Raw genomic sequence first — 13,383 nt, 5'->3', positions numbered from 1 at the left:
TGAACAGAGAGGAGTCCTGTACTTTGCTTCTTAGGCATTTTTGAATATAATAGAGGTATTTGCAATGTACCTATTGTATTTTTTACTCTTTTTTCTTTGGTAATATTAATTAAAATTTATATCAGAGAGACAGATAGGGTGGTTCTCTTTCTCTGTGGTTGTGGTGGGGGGAAACGGGTAATGTGATGTGTAGCAGATTTTGCTGTTCACCAAATGCTTAACACTATCACACAGAATATTAACAACTACTAATTATGATTTGCTGCAACTGATGCTTATCTTGCTGACCAGTATGGTCTCATTATTTCGTTGTGCCCATTCCCCTCTTGCAGTCTGTCTGTTGCATCTACTTGTTGCCTCTCATCTTATACTTGGATTGTAATTGCTTTGGGGCAAGGACACTCTCTCTGTTATGCATTTGTACAGCAGCTAGCACAATGGGGCCCCAATACATGATTAAGACCCTCAGGTGTTACTGTGGTACAAATAAATTAAAATAATATCAAAGTGCAGACAAAAAATGTCCAAGCAGCCCTGAACAGAAACCTATACTGTGAGCACTGGGTTCATACAAAATACATATAACTTTGCTAGACACTAAAAATCATGGTCTTAATAAAGACACTGGATGTATGGCTCATTACAACCATCTGTAATCCACTAACCCTCCTTTTCGTCCTATGGCTACAAGGTATTAATGGGCCACTTCACCTTGAATGGTCCCTTAGAATACGAGCTAACTCCTTATGCTAAACTACCTGTTTGACCTTGTATTTAGCTGTGACACTCTGAGAGCCTTCCCCAGGCCTGACAAAGAGTTCTGCATAGCTCAAAAGCTTGTCTCTGTCACCAACAGAAGTTGGTCCAATAAAAGATATTCCCTCACCCACCTTGTCTCTCTAATATCCTGGGACCGGCACAGCTACAACAACACTGCATACGAAATATGCTGGCATTCTGACTTTTTAGAATTCTGCCTTTGCCTTTACATATATTATTATAGTATAACCAGGCTGCTGACCTATTTCAGCAGGTGGAGTCCATCACACTTCGAGAGATCTGAGGATTCTCACTATTTTTTTCTCTCCCCAAAGTCCCAGTGTTGTTGGAGTAAGACTAGATGCACCTTTGATCTTGCTAGTACCATATGTTGCTCATTCAGAGCATACAATCCATTTCTCTCTCCTCAGGACTGTCTACCATATCTTGAGTTTTGCCCCCTTCAGCTGGCCAAGAGAGTAAGAAACTCCAATAAAGAACTGACCCTTGACCTCCTGTACGGCAGTGCAGGATATTACCACTAAGCTTGCCACAAAGGTTGTATACATAAAATATTCTATTATGTGCATGCGAACATTTCCAATGATTGCTGTGAGTCAAGAAACCTAGAAGTGGTTTTCTGGTTCAGGTCTGTACCTCTCTGTCGGCATACCTGAGAACACCTCCTGAGGTAATCAAGAGCGGGAAGGCACAAGTCTGTAGACATAGATCCTGACACACAATCACCAATCTCCTTACAATCTACTTCTCCTAGGGGTGGGAGGCCAGGGTGAAGGAGAAGGGGGAAAAAAAGAAATGTAAGCACAGCATTAAAAGTTATGCAACGCACATTTCTCATTCAATCTAGCTATTATGTGCTATTGACCACACTTTCCATAAATGCAGACTTAGACCTCAGTTCAAAGAGTTTGTGGAGACTTCTCCCATTGAACAACATAATAATGGTGGTCACACTTTAGATTAAGAGTAGATTTACAAATACTTTGTAAAAAAGTGCTAATATTTGATAAATGCTTTAATAAATGGATAATTAATTTTATTACAGATGGTTATAGATTCAATAGGTTACTTATATTATAACCAGAGTTTATATTCATCTGTAACATCTTCAACTGACATGCTTATCACCATCTATAACACATACTACACACATCATATTATCTATTTCTCATTCATTAACGATTTATACATGTACCTTTAATATAAAGTGTGACCACAGTGTTTAAGAAGGAGGTGACAAATCTTTGATTCATGTAGGTACAAATTCAAACCTGGTGTAACTCCACTGATGTCACTGGAGTGCTGCCCGGGATAAATTTGAACCACTGTATCTCACTAACTTAGCAGTTACTCTGGAGATGGATTTGTTAATGAAATAATGGGAGAAATTTGTTTTTTGTTCAAGGAATTTTAGATAAATTTTATTTAAAACTTTTCAGTGCCTATTGCTAGCGGCAGGTGCTTTCCAATAGTTAAAGCAAATGAACAGATCTATATATAATTTATTGTTAAAAATTTGGTTCTTCATAAGCACTGTACTATAGGTGTGCAAGATCTAGGGCCTTATTCAAAACTCACTGAAGTCAGTGGGAAGACAGCTGTTGATTTCAGTAGGCTTTGGAACAAACCCCTAATGCATAAGTGTCCTTTCCTTGGTTACTGAAGGTATGTCTATACTACCCGCCGGATTGGTGGGCAGTGATTGATCCAACGGGGGTCGACTTATCCCGTCTAGCCTAGACGTGATAAATCGACCCCCGAGTGCTCTCCCATCGACTCCTGTACTCCACCACCACGAAAGGCGCAGGCAGAGTCGATGGGGGAGTGGCAGCATTCGACTCACCGCAGCGAAGACACCGTGGTGAGTAGGTCTAAGTACGTCGACTTCAGCTACGTTATTCACGTGGCTGAAGTTGCGTAACTTAGATCGATTCGCCCCCCTCCTCCCCCAGTGTAGATCAGCAAAATTCTAGTAACAGTTGTTGATGGTCTGTATTTCCAGATAACTAGAACAACACTTGTAGGTAAATATTACATATGAGACATTTCATTAAAATTCAGAATTAGACATATAGATTAGGAATTCCATTTGTCCATTAAAATTTTACAAACAAGAAATATCCATTTCTTTTCCCTTTGATAAATCCATCTCACCAAATGGAAAACATATTTTTTAAACCATCAAGAGAAGCTTCTGTTTCTGAAGACAGCCAGGTTCAGTGTTTGCCAGTTTGCTCTTCGCATACCATTTTAATTTTCTTCATAAAGTAGCAAATAATTGAAGTTACCCTCCCTTCCCCTCCTCAAGGGCCAGATCTTGTGCCCATTGACTTTAGGGGGTGTGGTCAGGCACAAAGTTACTGTATCATTTATGAATTAAAGGTAGAGTTAAATAAAAGAAGAAAGAACGGCCCCGTCCAGTTTCCCCTGGCATTTTGCTATTTACATTAGTAGGAGGAGAATCAATTCCACACTTCCTTAGAATTTCTGACAATTGTTTTTTAAATGATCAAAGCAAGCAGGGAAATGTGAATAAGAGGGCAGAACAACCCATCCGAATTCGCCTTTGTTCTGAAATTTCTCCAAGCACTACAATTAAAGTACAGGATCACCTTGATTTGGCATACCCTATCTTCTCTCCACTTACTCTACCCTCACTATCAGAAAAGAAAAGTTAATCTTGCTGACAGATTGTTATTACCTCTGATATTCATGTTCTTACTGAAGGGTCCAGCAGAGTTCTGGCAGTTTGTGTGCCAAACGCTGCTGCTAGGAGACTGGGGAAAAAATGTGGCTTTGATCACCGAATGGAAAACTGCCCTTATGAAAAAATGCTGTAGTGTTCTTTGCGCTAATCCAACCCCACCCCCAAATATTACAATACCGTGACTGAAGAGTTCTGGACTATTACTGTACTGTAGAATTCTGTAGTATTTATATAGGGGTAGTAGGTCATTGTGAAAATGAGAAGAAATTAATAATTAGATGGCTGAATCTTTGTTTCTGTGACATGCCCTAAAATCCAACAGCATCAAAAGTGGTTTTTGAATAATCCTTTTATTTTGGTGTCTTTTATGCAGCACCCCTGCTTACCATCTGCTAAACCTCTCTCCAAGCATATTTTGTACCTTATAATAAACGAAACCTCACTTCTTCCCCTCTTGCCCCCACCACAGAAAGGTTGCACTTAATGAAAGAAAAGGAAAAATCATATTTACCCAGTCCTTTGACAAACTTCATAAGGCACATAATGTAACTAGTGGCAGCATTGGCAAAGACCTGGATGTTGTCTGTGTTGAGAAATGCTTCAAAAACATCAAAAACTGGAGCCTGGCATTTCCCTGTGAAAACAGTAGGAGGTGAAGGCAGTTATTTTTTTTATTTTATTTTTTTTTTTTATAAAGTTGAGGTTCCCTAGTTCAGCTGAATGTACTGTACCTCTCCTGTGATTGCTAGGCAACTTTCTGACAGGCAGATGTTGTGACTGCCTTGGAAGCTGCATCTACTTTAGTTTTCTCCTTGCTCCCAAGGGACTAGCAACCTGAGGGTACTCACACAACCCACTGGTGAGTGTTTTTCAGGTTCCCCTCTCTGCCTGATCAGCAGAGGAGTGAGTCACAGTTTCACAGATTCCAAGGCCAGAAGGCACCTTTGTGACCGCCTGTATAAACACAGGCCAAAAAATTCCCCCCAAATAATTACTAGAGCAGATCTGCCCCAGCTACAGAGACTTGTCTCTAGAGCAGGCTGTAGCACTTCATGCTTTTAGCTCCGGTTTAGGTCCCTGGTTCAATTCTTGGTGTTGCTGGCTGACATGGTGGCTGTCACATTCACAATCTTGACACTACTTGACAGAGGCATAACTGGGCTGTTATCCTGAGTTGAATATAAGCCTTTTAAAGCCTGCCTAATGTACATAATGGAGCTGAAAGACTAGATTCCAGCAGGCACATAATACATGCCTATATTTGACTTTAAAACATTTAAAAATACCTATTAAGTTGATCAAAAGTCAGAATAATGAATATTTCTCTACATAAGCACCATAAAATTGACATGCTGTGTTCAGGAGAGATCTGGGACTGATATACCAAGACAGTTACAGATTAGACTTCAGGGGTTATGTGTTAGTATTATGTGAGATGAAGCTGCTCACCATCTCCCCTACACTTCTAGTGCTAACAGTCCTCCTCTTACAGGAGCTCCTGTTTCACACTGGGGGCAAAACGTAGGCTGCCTGGCCTGGGTGCAAAGACAAGAGACGGCCATAAGGAGCATCTTTCTTTCCTCCAGGAGGACAGCCGCAGAGGAACCTGATAGACCTAATGTTCCAGCAGCAGAACATGGCTTGGCCAGACTGCTGAACGGCTCTGTTAACGTCCTCTCTTTCTCACCTCTGTGTGTCTGCTATTGTCTGGCAGGAAACACAGGATAAAGTATTCAGAGATTTACATTTGTTTTCTTACTAAAAAATATCTAGATACTGCACTACTCCACAGTAAGGACCCAACTCACCCATGACACCATTGAGTTTTGCAGTGTATTGTTTTGGACCCTTATTGTAGATTATGGTCGTATTTTTATTTACTTATTTATTATGTCCTAGAGATAATGCGACGAAGAAACAGAGACACATCAAACAAGCAACAGAGAAAACTCGTACCCATAGAATATTCTCCAACAAGGTACTCTTTAAGCTCTGACTTGCTACTGCTGTGTACTGTTTCCAGTGCACTGAACAAGGGCCTCCACCCGGACTGGATCTGAATGGAACACACCTCTACCAGCTCTCCTATAGACGTGATCACCTGTTGTAGGCAAAGCAGAGAGGGCTTTACAAACATAAATCCATCCAGCAAAACAGGTGGAAGGAATGACTAACAGAAATTACCATACAAACATCTACAGAAGTAACTGAAAAATGTAGATTTTTCTATAGTTTTTTTCCAGAGAAAGTTACTTTTCATTAACATGTATAGGACTGGAGGTAGATTTCTGTTGAATAACCACATTTCTGCTCTAAGGAAAGAGAACAGCTAAACCACCAGGTATATATTCCAAAAGCCTAGTGCTGCTTGGCTGCAATTGGATGTGACCCCTCTTTGAAGATGTGGCTCTAATGCAGTGTATACTAGGTGGAATCCCTTACCTCGTAAAAGAAGTAATTTCAACCTGAGGTGAGTCCTGACAAAGGAGCAGAGCAAAATATAGTACTGCTCAACACCACACTACGGTGTAGAAAAGCCACTGTACTGAACTGCACTGGGGTGACAATGGTCAGGGCTCCTTTTACAGAGCGGAGCTTATTACAAAAATAATTGTGCCCTGTCTACCACAGTTTGTGTTGGTGCTATAGTTAGGGAGAAAGGACCCTTCTGAAACCCTGAATAGAGAGACCACCCCATTAAAGGAAAGTACGCAGATACTCTAGCCACTAGGTGTACACCTGAGACCGCCCTCACTGTTTGTATGGCACACAGGGTGTAGACACCATCATCAGGGTTGACTTGCCTGGTCCTGGACATCCTCATCACACAGCTCCAGCTGCATGATGCGCTCAAAGGGGCGGAACAGCGCCTCACTGAAGTGAAAATGAGGGGGCTCATTCCAGTCTGTCAGCACCTCGGTGAGGATGTCATGGATGAAGGAGACAGCCTTCCGAGAAACATGTCTCTCCTTATGACAGGCAGCCTACAGGGACAGAAGGGATGAAGGAAGAAATACCAGAATTTTGGCCAAGCAAAAAAAATTGCTTTTCGATTAGATTGTTTTGGGGGAGGCAGAAGTAGCAACTTGATAGTGCCACGCTCTAAAAATAGCTCCAGCGTAGTATGACCAGAGGGTCCCACTTGAATGAACAGAGTGACTGTCCAATGGAAAACAAGGAGCTGTGTATCTGAGATGCTTAGTATTCTGGAGACGCAGGAAGATTTACTGAGAGTTCAAAGAAAGCACTAAATTCAAAAGTTAAAAAATGGGTCTACAATCGTCCTGGCTTTTTCAAATTACTGTTCATTTGAATGGGTAACGTGTGAGAGATCCGATTTCTCTTCATTCTCATTGTATAAATATAATGTTTTCTTAAAAGGCCACTTACGGGTAAGGACTTTACTTAGTATGTTCTTAGACTCCAGAATAAAAGCCTCTCTGGAAAGGGACCTGGTATCTGTTTGGAACTAGCTACTGATAGCACAACAAAAATGACTAGCAATAAAGTACACTAAAAAAGAAATGGCATGCTGTCAACAGTACACTGCTCACTTGGCAAGAACTATTCCAAAATCAGGGCTGGAGTGAATCTGGACAGAAAATTATTCCGTACTGGGGACTATCCAGGCATCTCTAAGCTCAGGCCCTTCACTCCATCCAGCTGCTTCTTCCTTATGCTTTCACCTATGCCAAAGTTCACCAACAGAAAACTATACTGACCCAACATTTTGAAAGCGACAGGTGATTTTGGGAGTCTCACTCTTTGGATGCCCATAAGACATTTTAAAGGGGCCTAGATATCAGAAGGTGAGTGCTCAGCACCTTCTGAAAATTGGGCCCCTTTAAAGTATCTGAAGTTGGGCATCCAAAGTCACTAGTCATTTTGAAAATTTAGACCACTTGTATAGTCAAAACATACCACTATGGACACTTTAACAGGCCTTGACACCTGACTTCAAATATTTTCTTTAACGTAGATCTTAAACGCCTGAGAAATGTGCTTCCTGTGCACCTTAAAAACCCGAATGCATGACGACACATGTTCATTAACATAAACAAAGTTCAGGTGCACATACTTATTCATGTGAATGACATACACCCAAAAAACCCAGCTCCATTACATTGAAAACTGTTCTATTATTTTAGGCACAACTAGTTTCCACAGGAATATAGGAATTGCCATGTTGAAATAGACCAATGGTCTGCCTCTGGAATCATGTTTCCAAATGTAGCAATTACCAGACGCTTGAGAGGTAGGTGTGAAAATGCCCACAACGTACCTATCTCTAGCTGTGCAATACTGCACCATTAGAAGAGGAGGGTATTTCTTCTTGACTCTAGCTAATGAAGAAGATTAATAACCCTTAAAATGTTATTCTAACCAGTATAACTGCAGATATTCTGCTTTAGTCATTTAAAGGTTCAAACTTTTTCTGAATCTCTCTAAGTAAGGTGCGTGTAGAGTATCTTGTAGCTCTGAGTGCCACAGGTCCTTCTTTCTCTCTCTCACCTCTACAAGATGAGGTGCCACCAGGCTCCAGCAGCGCATGAGGTGGAGCAATGGGCGGGATTTACTCCGTACAATCCTGAGCATGGCATCCCCAAGACGAAACAAATGGAGGGCACTTCTCCTGTCCTGGGTTGACTTTACCTCACCTACAGGAAAAATTAGGTGCATTAAGTAAATAAATGTGAAAATTAATGGTTATGACCAGAGGGGCAATTAACAGAAATTAGGTATCTGCAGCATTTCATATCTTCAGGTCTGGGTTGGAATTCAGATCTGGCCAAATTATTTGATTTTAATTACATACACATCAAGATCAATCCAGAATGAAATTCGGCTTAGCAAGCAGTCTGTGCTTGCAAAAAGCACAGGAAGAGACTGAGAAAAAGACCTACGCTGTAGGAACAGCTTACACAGCTATGCAGCTTAGACATGTCTCACTGGCTTCAAATATTGTGGATTTTTTCAAATGCATTTTTAAAGTGTAAACACTTCGGGAAAGTATAAAATAATAAATCAATGATAACAATAAATAATAATGTTCAGTACTGGTGAATATGCAGTCTAGGTGGGAAAGTGGTTTATGATTCATCCTGAGTACAACGAGTTGGCTTTAGAAGCCTTTGGTAACATTTACAGGGAAAAAGAAAAGGAGGACTTGTGGCACCTTAGAGACTAACAAATTTATTTGAGCCTAAGCTTTTGTGAGCTACAGCTCACTTCATCGGAGCATCCTCCTTTTCTTTTTGCGGATACAGACTAAGACGGCTGCTACTCTGTAACCCGCGATTTACAGGGAAGAGAATTAACTGCAGTTTCTTTATTTTCTTAGTAGTGGAAGGTTGTAAATTATCTTACCTGAGCTGAAGAACACAGGACAAAGAGAACTCAAAAACATACTCTGCATCTCCCAACAGACAGTACAAATTCTTAATTTCCCAACACTTTGAAAACCATCCTAATACAAAAGAATTTCATCTCCCACTGCTCTCAAAATGTTGGGAAATTCACATCACTGACTGGCTCAAAAGGATTACCCTGCTTTTATCTCTAATGGAGAACATAATTAGAAAGCTGACCTCTTTTTGACACTGAAAACAAATATTTAAGCAGCAGTGTGCACTAGGCTAATTATTAATGGCATGAATCTTTAAAATGGAATTATTACTACTACTAACATTTGTTGATGGAACACTGTGTAGAGAACACAGAGGGAGACCATTTATTAATAATAAAGTAATGCATGCTGTTGAGTCCTGGAGAGAGAAGACATATGAGCAGAAAATAACAAATTGAGTGTCATTCTGGAACAATGCAAAGTAGCACAAAAAACAATCTGAATTCACTCAGGGTGAAACTCACCCCTTTGCAGAGGGACAGTACTAATCCTGTGCTCCACTCAAGTCTCACTTAGATCTTGGTCCAAAGTTCTTTGAGTCAATGGAAAATTTTCTTTTTGATCAGGTCCTTATGCCCAGTCTGAAGACCTACGGGAGACTTAAGCATTGCACAGCCCTTGTGCTACAGAGGGATGGTTTCCACACTGAGAAGGAGAAACCTGGAGAACATACCATCCCCCACCCCTGCTTTATCTTGAGAGCTCCTGTTGGGTGCTCTGTCTACAACCCACTCATGGCTTATTGCCATGTATACCCACTTAATGACATGTAACCTTCATCCGCCATCTAGGTCATCTCTGAATTTAGCCCATAGATGTTATTAATTTGGAACCTTAAAATGACATTTAAAATGGATTGTTATTGTTTATATTATAGTAGCACCCAGATATCTGAGTCAGGATTAGTGCCCTGTTGTGCTAGGTGCTATATCACAGAAGTTGAAAGCTCTCTTGGGCAGGGACTGTAGCTATCTTTTTAAAATGCTTTGCAATTCCCCTGCTGAGGGATTTTTCACTGAACTCTGTATTTTATTGTTGCCTTTCAGCTATCTGTCCTGGGTATATTGTAGCAAAATGAATACAAAGTAAAACATGTAAGAAATGCAGAAAATATACAAGAAACACCTGAATCTTTACGAGGCCTTTAGTAGATTTACCTGGCATTGCTAAGGAGTAATCAACTGTATCTGTGACTGAGTAGAAGAGCTGGGACTGAGAAGCTTTTTTGAGTTGGTATAGGAAGCCACCCAGTGCCATCAGGTTTAGCTTGTGAGCAGCATCTTCAAATAGCCTGTAAGCAACAGTGCAGAGAATATAACTTGAAAATGAGCCATGGAGGTTAAAGTTTCTATGTGCATTGAAGAACCTCACCTACATGCAGCCACTGCCTGCCAGTGTTAGCAGCAGATTAGTTTACTGAGAGTTTATTAGTTTATATAGTGTTACTGAGTCCACTTTGATCCACCAGCTTTATTATTTTTGGTGGGAGGAAGAGCAGGGGGCTCCACAATGAACCAGAACTCATTCTGGGGCTCTAGCTGTGCCACAGACCATTCTTAATCCCACCTCAAAATACATCTAGTGGTTTAATGCCACAATCTGTCCAATAGCGAACAATCCAAAACATGACATGGGTCAGCTCTTCAGCTGAGGTGAATTGACACAGCTTCATTATCTTCACAGTTACACCAATTTGCACCATCTGAGGAGCAAGCCCCAGATATATGTAACGTAAGTGAATTAATCTCACTGAGAAATGTAGGCCTGAATTTTCAGACACAGGAGCCTAAAGTTCAGCACCCAGCCAAGCGGTGTGATTTTCAGCAAGACTGCGCATCCAACGCTCCCCACTGAGCTGTGCTTTTCTGAATTAGGATTGTAGTTTAAAACAAAAAAGCAACCGATGAAGTGAGCTGTAGCTCACGAAAGCTTATACTCAAATAAATTGCAAAAAGAAAAGGAGTACTTGTGGCACCTTAGAGACTAACCAATTTATTTGAGCATAAGCTTTCGTGAGCTACAGCTCACTTCCACTTTCATGCATCCGATGAAGTGAGCTGTGGTTAGTCTCTAAGGTGCCACAAGTACTCCTTTTCTTTTTGCAAGTACAGACTAACATGGCTGCTACTCTGAAACCCGTCAAATAAATTGGTTAGTCTCTAAGGTGCCACTAGTACTCCTTTTCTTTTAGCTTAAAGCTGTAAACTGAACTTTACATTAATGTAAAATTGGGTTTTTAAAGTCTTTATTTATTATGTATTTTAAAAAAGGAGATCACAACACTATCTTGACTGATATCACAGTGAAATTCCATAACAGCCGAGTCAAAAACCAAGACAGCCAGGGCTTAATCTTGCTCTCATTCAGTCAACAGAAAATCTCTCCTTCACTTGAACAGGACAGGATCAGGTGCCTATTGAGGTCCATGGTGAAGTTGCATTACAAAATCACACCTATGTAACTAAGAGTGCTATTAAGCATTTGTATTATTCTGTGTCCTGTGCACAGTGTTGCAATTCTGAATTTAATAAAAAATGATGCAGCATACGAAATACACTACTTAGGCATTAACTATTTTTTCCCTCATAATTTACAAATACATTCCTCTTGGGGATGGAGCCCAAGCATAGAAAATTTTAGCAAAAAGGAGATGTTTATTTTTTTAGCATGTTACCAGTATGTGAAAATAAGATGTGCTAATAGAAATCTCAACCCCACCTCTACTATAGCATTGCCTGCTGAGCAAATGGCATAAACATTTGTAAAGTCCAGAACTGGTAGCCTGTTTCCTTTACTTTATAGGAAGGCTCAGGAGAGGTTTTGAGAAGCTAAAATCAGGTTTCAGACATTGCCATCCATACCTGTCAGCCTGCGTGGAGAGGATAAGGACAGCCTTGGCAGCATTGCTCCCACTTAGCAGGCTGCTGCCGCGAAAGTCGAAAGCTCTGCCCTTGCTACCCTCCTTGATGAGGTCCTGGATGGAGATGGGCTGGATGATGGGATTATTGCTTAGGGTGGTCTCCTGCTCAGGGGTCAATTCCTGAGGAGAGTCTGCAGACGGATAATCCGCCTGCAACCCTCCTGCGGCCTGCTGCGATTGGGTTATAGTGAGAGGGGGCTGAGATGCGCCATCGCTGAAATGGGTGTGCTCCAGAGTGCTGATGTATTCACACACCCTGAGAACAAATGGAACAAGATGGACTGTGAATCCCTAAAGTCAGTCACGATAGAACTGTTTGGTTCTGCACTGCACTCGCTCCTTAAAGGTAATCTGGAAACATCTGTGGAATAATGAAGTCCAATGTATTTGTTTTACTGGTCTCTAATAGTGTCTGTCTCTGCAGCTAGTTTAATCATTTAGAAAACACATAGTGATGTAGGCCAATTGCAATAAAAGGGGGCACAAAAGCAAAAAGAAACCCACTACCAGAAAATGGTAATGGAGACCACTGGCAGGTGGTCGCGTCTGCTTTGGCGCCACTCTGGCCTATGGAGCCAGCCTATCTGGTGCCAGGCAAGTGGAGGTCTGCTATCATGTCATTTGGCCTGGAATTTCTCTGAAGGGGATATTGCACTTATTTACAGTCTGAGGGGGAGACTTCCAGAAGTGCCTGCTGGGGTTTGTTGTTCCTAAAGGCCTGGACTTTCAATGACCTTAGAAAGGAAGGATAGCCTAGTGGATAGGGCACTCGCTGAAGACCTGGGTTCAGTTCCTGGCTTCGCTGCAGGCTTCCTATGTGTCCTTGCACAAGGGGTGTTAGATGCCTCAATACCCTTTGAGGATCTAGGCCTTAGAGAACTGAGGCACAGGGAGCTATCAGTACTATGGGGGATAATAGCACTGCCCTGGTTCACAGCAGTGCTGTGAGGATCAATATATTAAGGACTGGAAAGCACTCAAATGGGTGTATCTAAGATTATCCTTAGGTCCTTTTAAAAGTCTCCTCCTCATTCTCCTTTCACCCACTGAATTGCACTCAGTCTCCTAGGTCCACTCTATTTGTGTGCATGGCACTGGAGCACCCTCCAGAATGATAGGGTGAATGCATACAGATTTATTTCTCTCTCGCTCTAGGTAGCGAGAGTTGTATTCTGTTAAAATACATTTTCTGACCTAAAGCCAGTAGATTCCTGTACCTGAACACATGCGGCCAACAGTCTTGATTGTGGCTTCCCATTTCCAGGCCCACATTGAGGATGGCATCCATGCACAAAACATGAGCAGGGTGCAGGCAGACTCCCTGCACTTTCCCAATCTGTTCCAGCTTCTGCTCCACTTTCTGTTTCACTGTCCCGTTAACAATAAAAGAACATTATTTAAGAACATCCATCACTTAAGAAACAAACATACATTTGTTCTCACAGATGGTGGGGATGGAGAGGACTACAATATGAAAGAGATCTATATTAAGATGGCATTTTAGACAAAACATAAAAGCAAACACCTTTTTCAGATGTACTTAAAAAAATCCCTTTTTATTTGTGTGTA

At 41.3% G+C, this 13,383-nt stretch overlaps 1 protein-coding gene across 1 annotated transcript in view; it reads right to left on the bottom strand.

The window, feature by feature from the left end:
- ARFGEF3 (ARFGEF family member 3) overlaps positions 1-13,383 on the bottom strand; it is a 115,446-nt gene that overhangs the window by 16,880 nt on the left and 85,183 nt on the right. The window contains exons 18-25 of the mRNA XM_077813112.1: positions 13,032-13,182; positions 11,756-12,070; positions 10,052-10,185; positions 8,000-8,145; positions 6,292-6,471; positions 5,444-5,588; positions 3,999-4,121; positions 1,433-1,530 (exon numbers count right to left, since the gene is read on the bottom strand). Coding sequence (XP_077669238.1) covers positions 1,433-1,530; positions 3,999-4,121; positions 5,444-5,588; positions 6,292-6,471; positions 8,000-8,145; positions 10,052-10,185; positions 11,756-12,070; positions 13,032-13,182 — 1,292 coding nt within the window. The remainder of the gene's footprint in view (positions 1-1,432; positions 1,531-3,998; positions 4,122-5,443; positions 5,589-6,291; positions 6,472-7,999; positions 8,146-10,051; positions 10,186-11,755; positions 12,071-13,031; positions 13,183-13,383) is intronic.

Source organism: Eretmochelys imbricata, chromosome 3, assembly GCF_965152235.1.
Source record: "Eretmochelys imbricata isolate rEreImb1 chromosome 3, rEreImb1.hap1, whole genome shotgun sequence".
NCBI classification, from domain to species: domain Eukaryota; kingdom Metazoa; phylum Chordata; order Testudines; family Cheloniidae; genus Eretmochelys; species Eretmochelys imbricata.
This window is presented reverse-complemented; position numbering and strand designations above follow the sequence as displayed.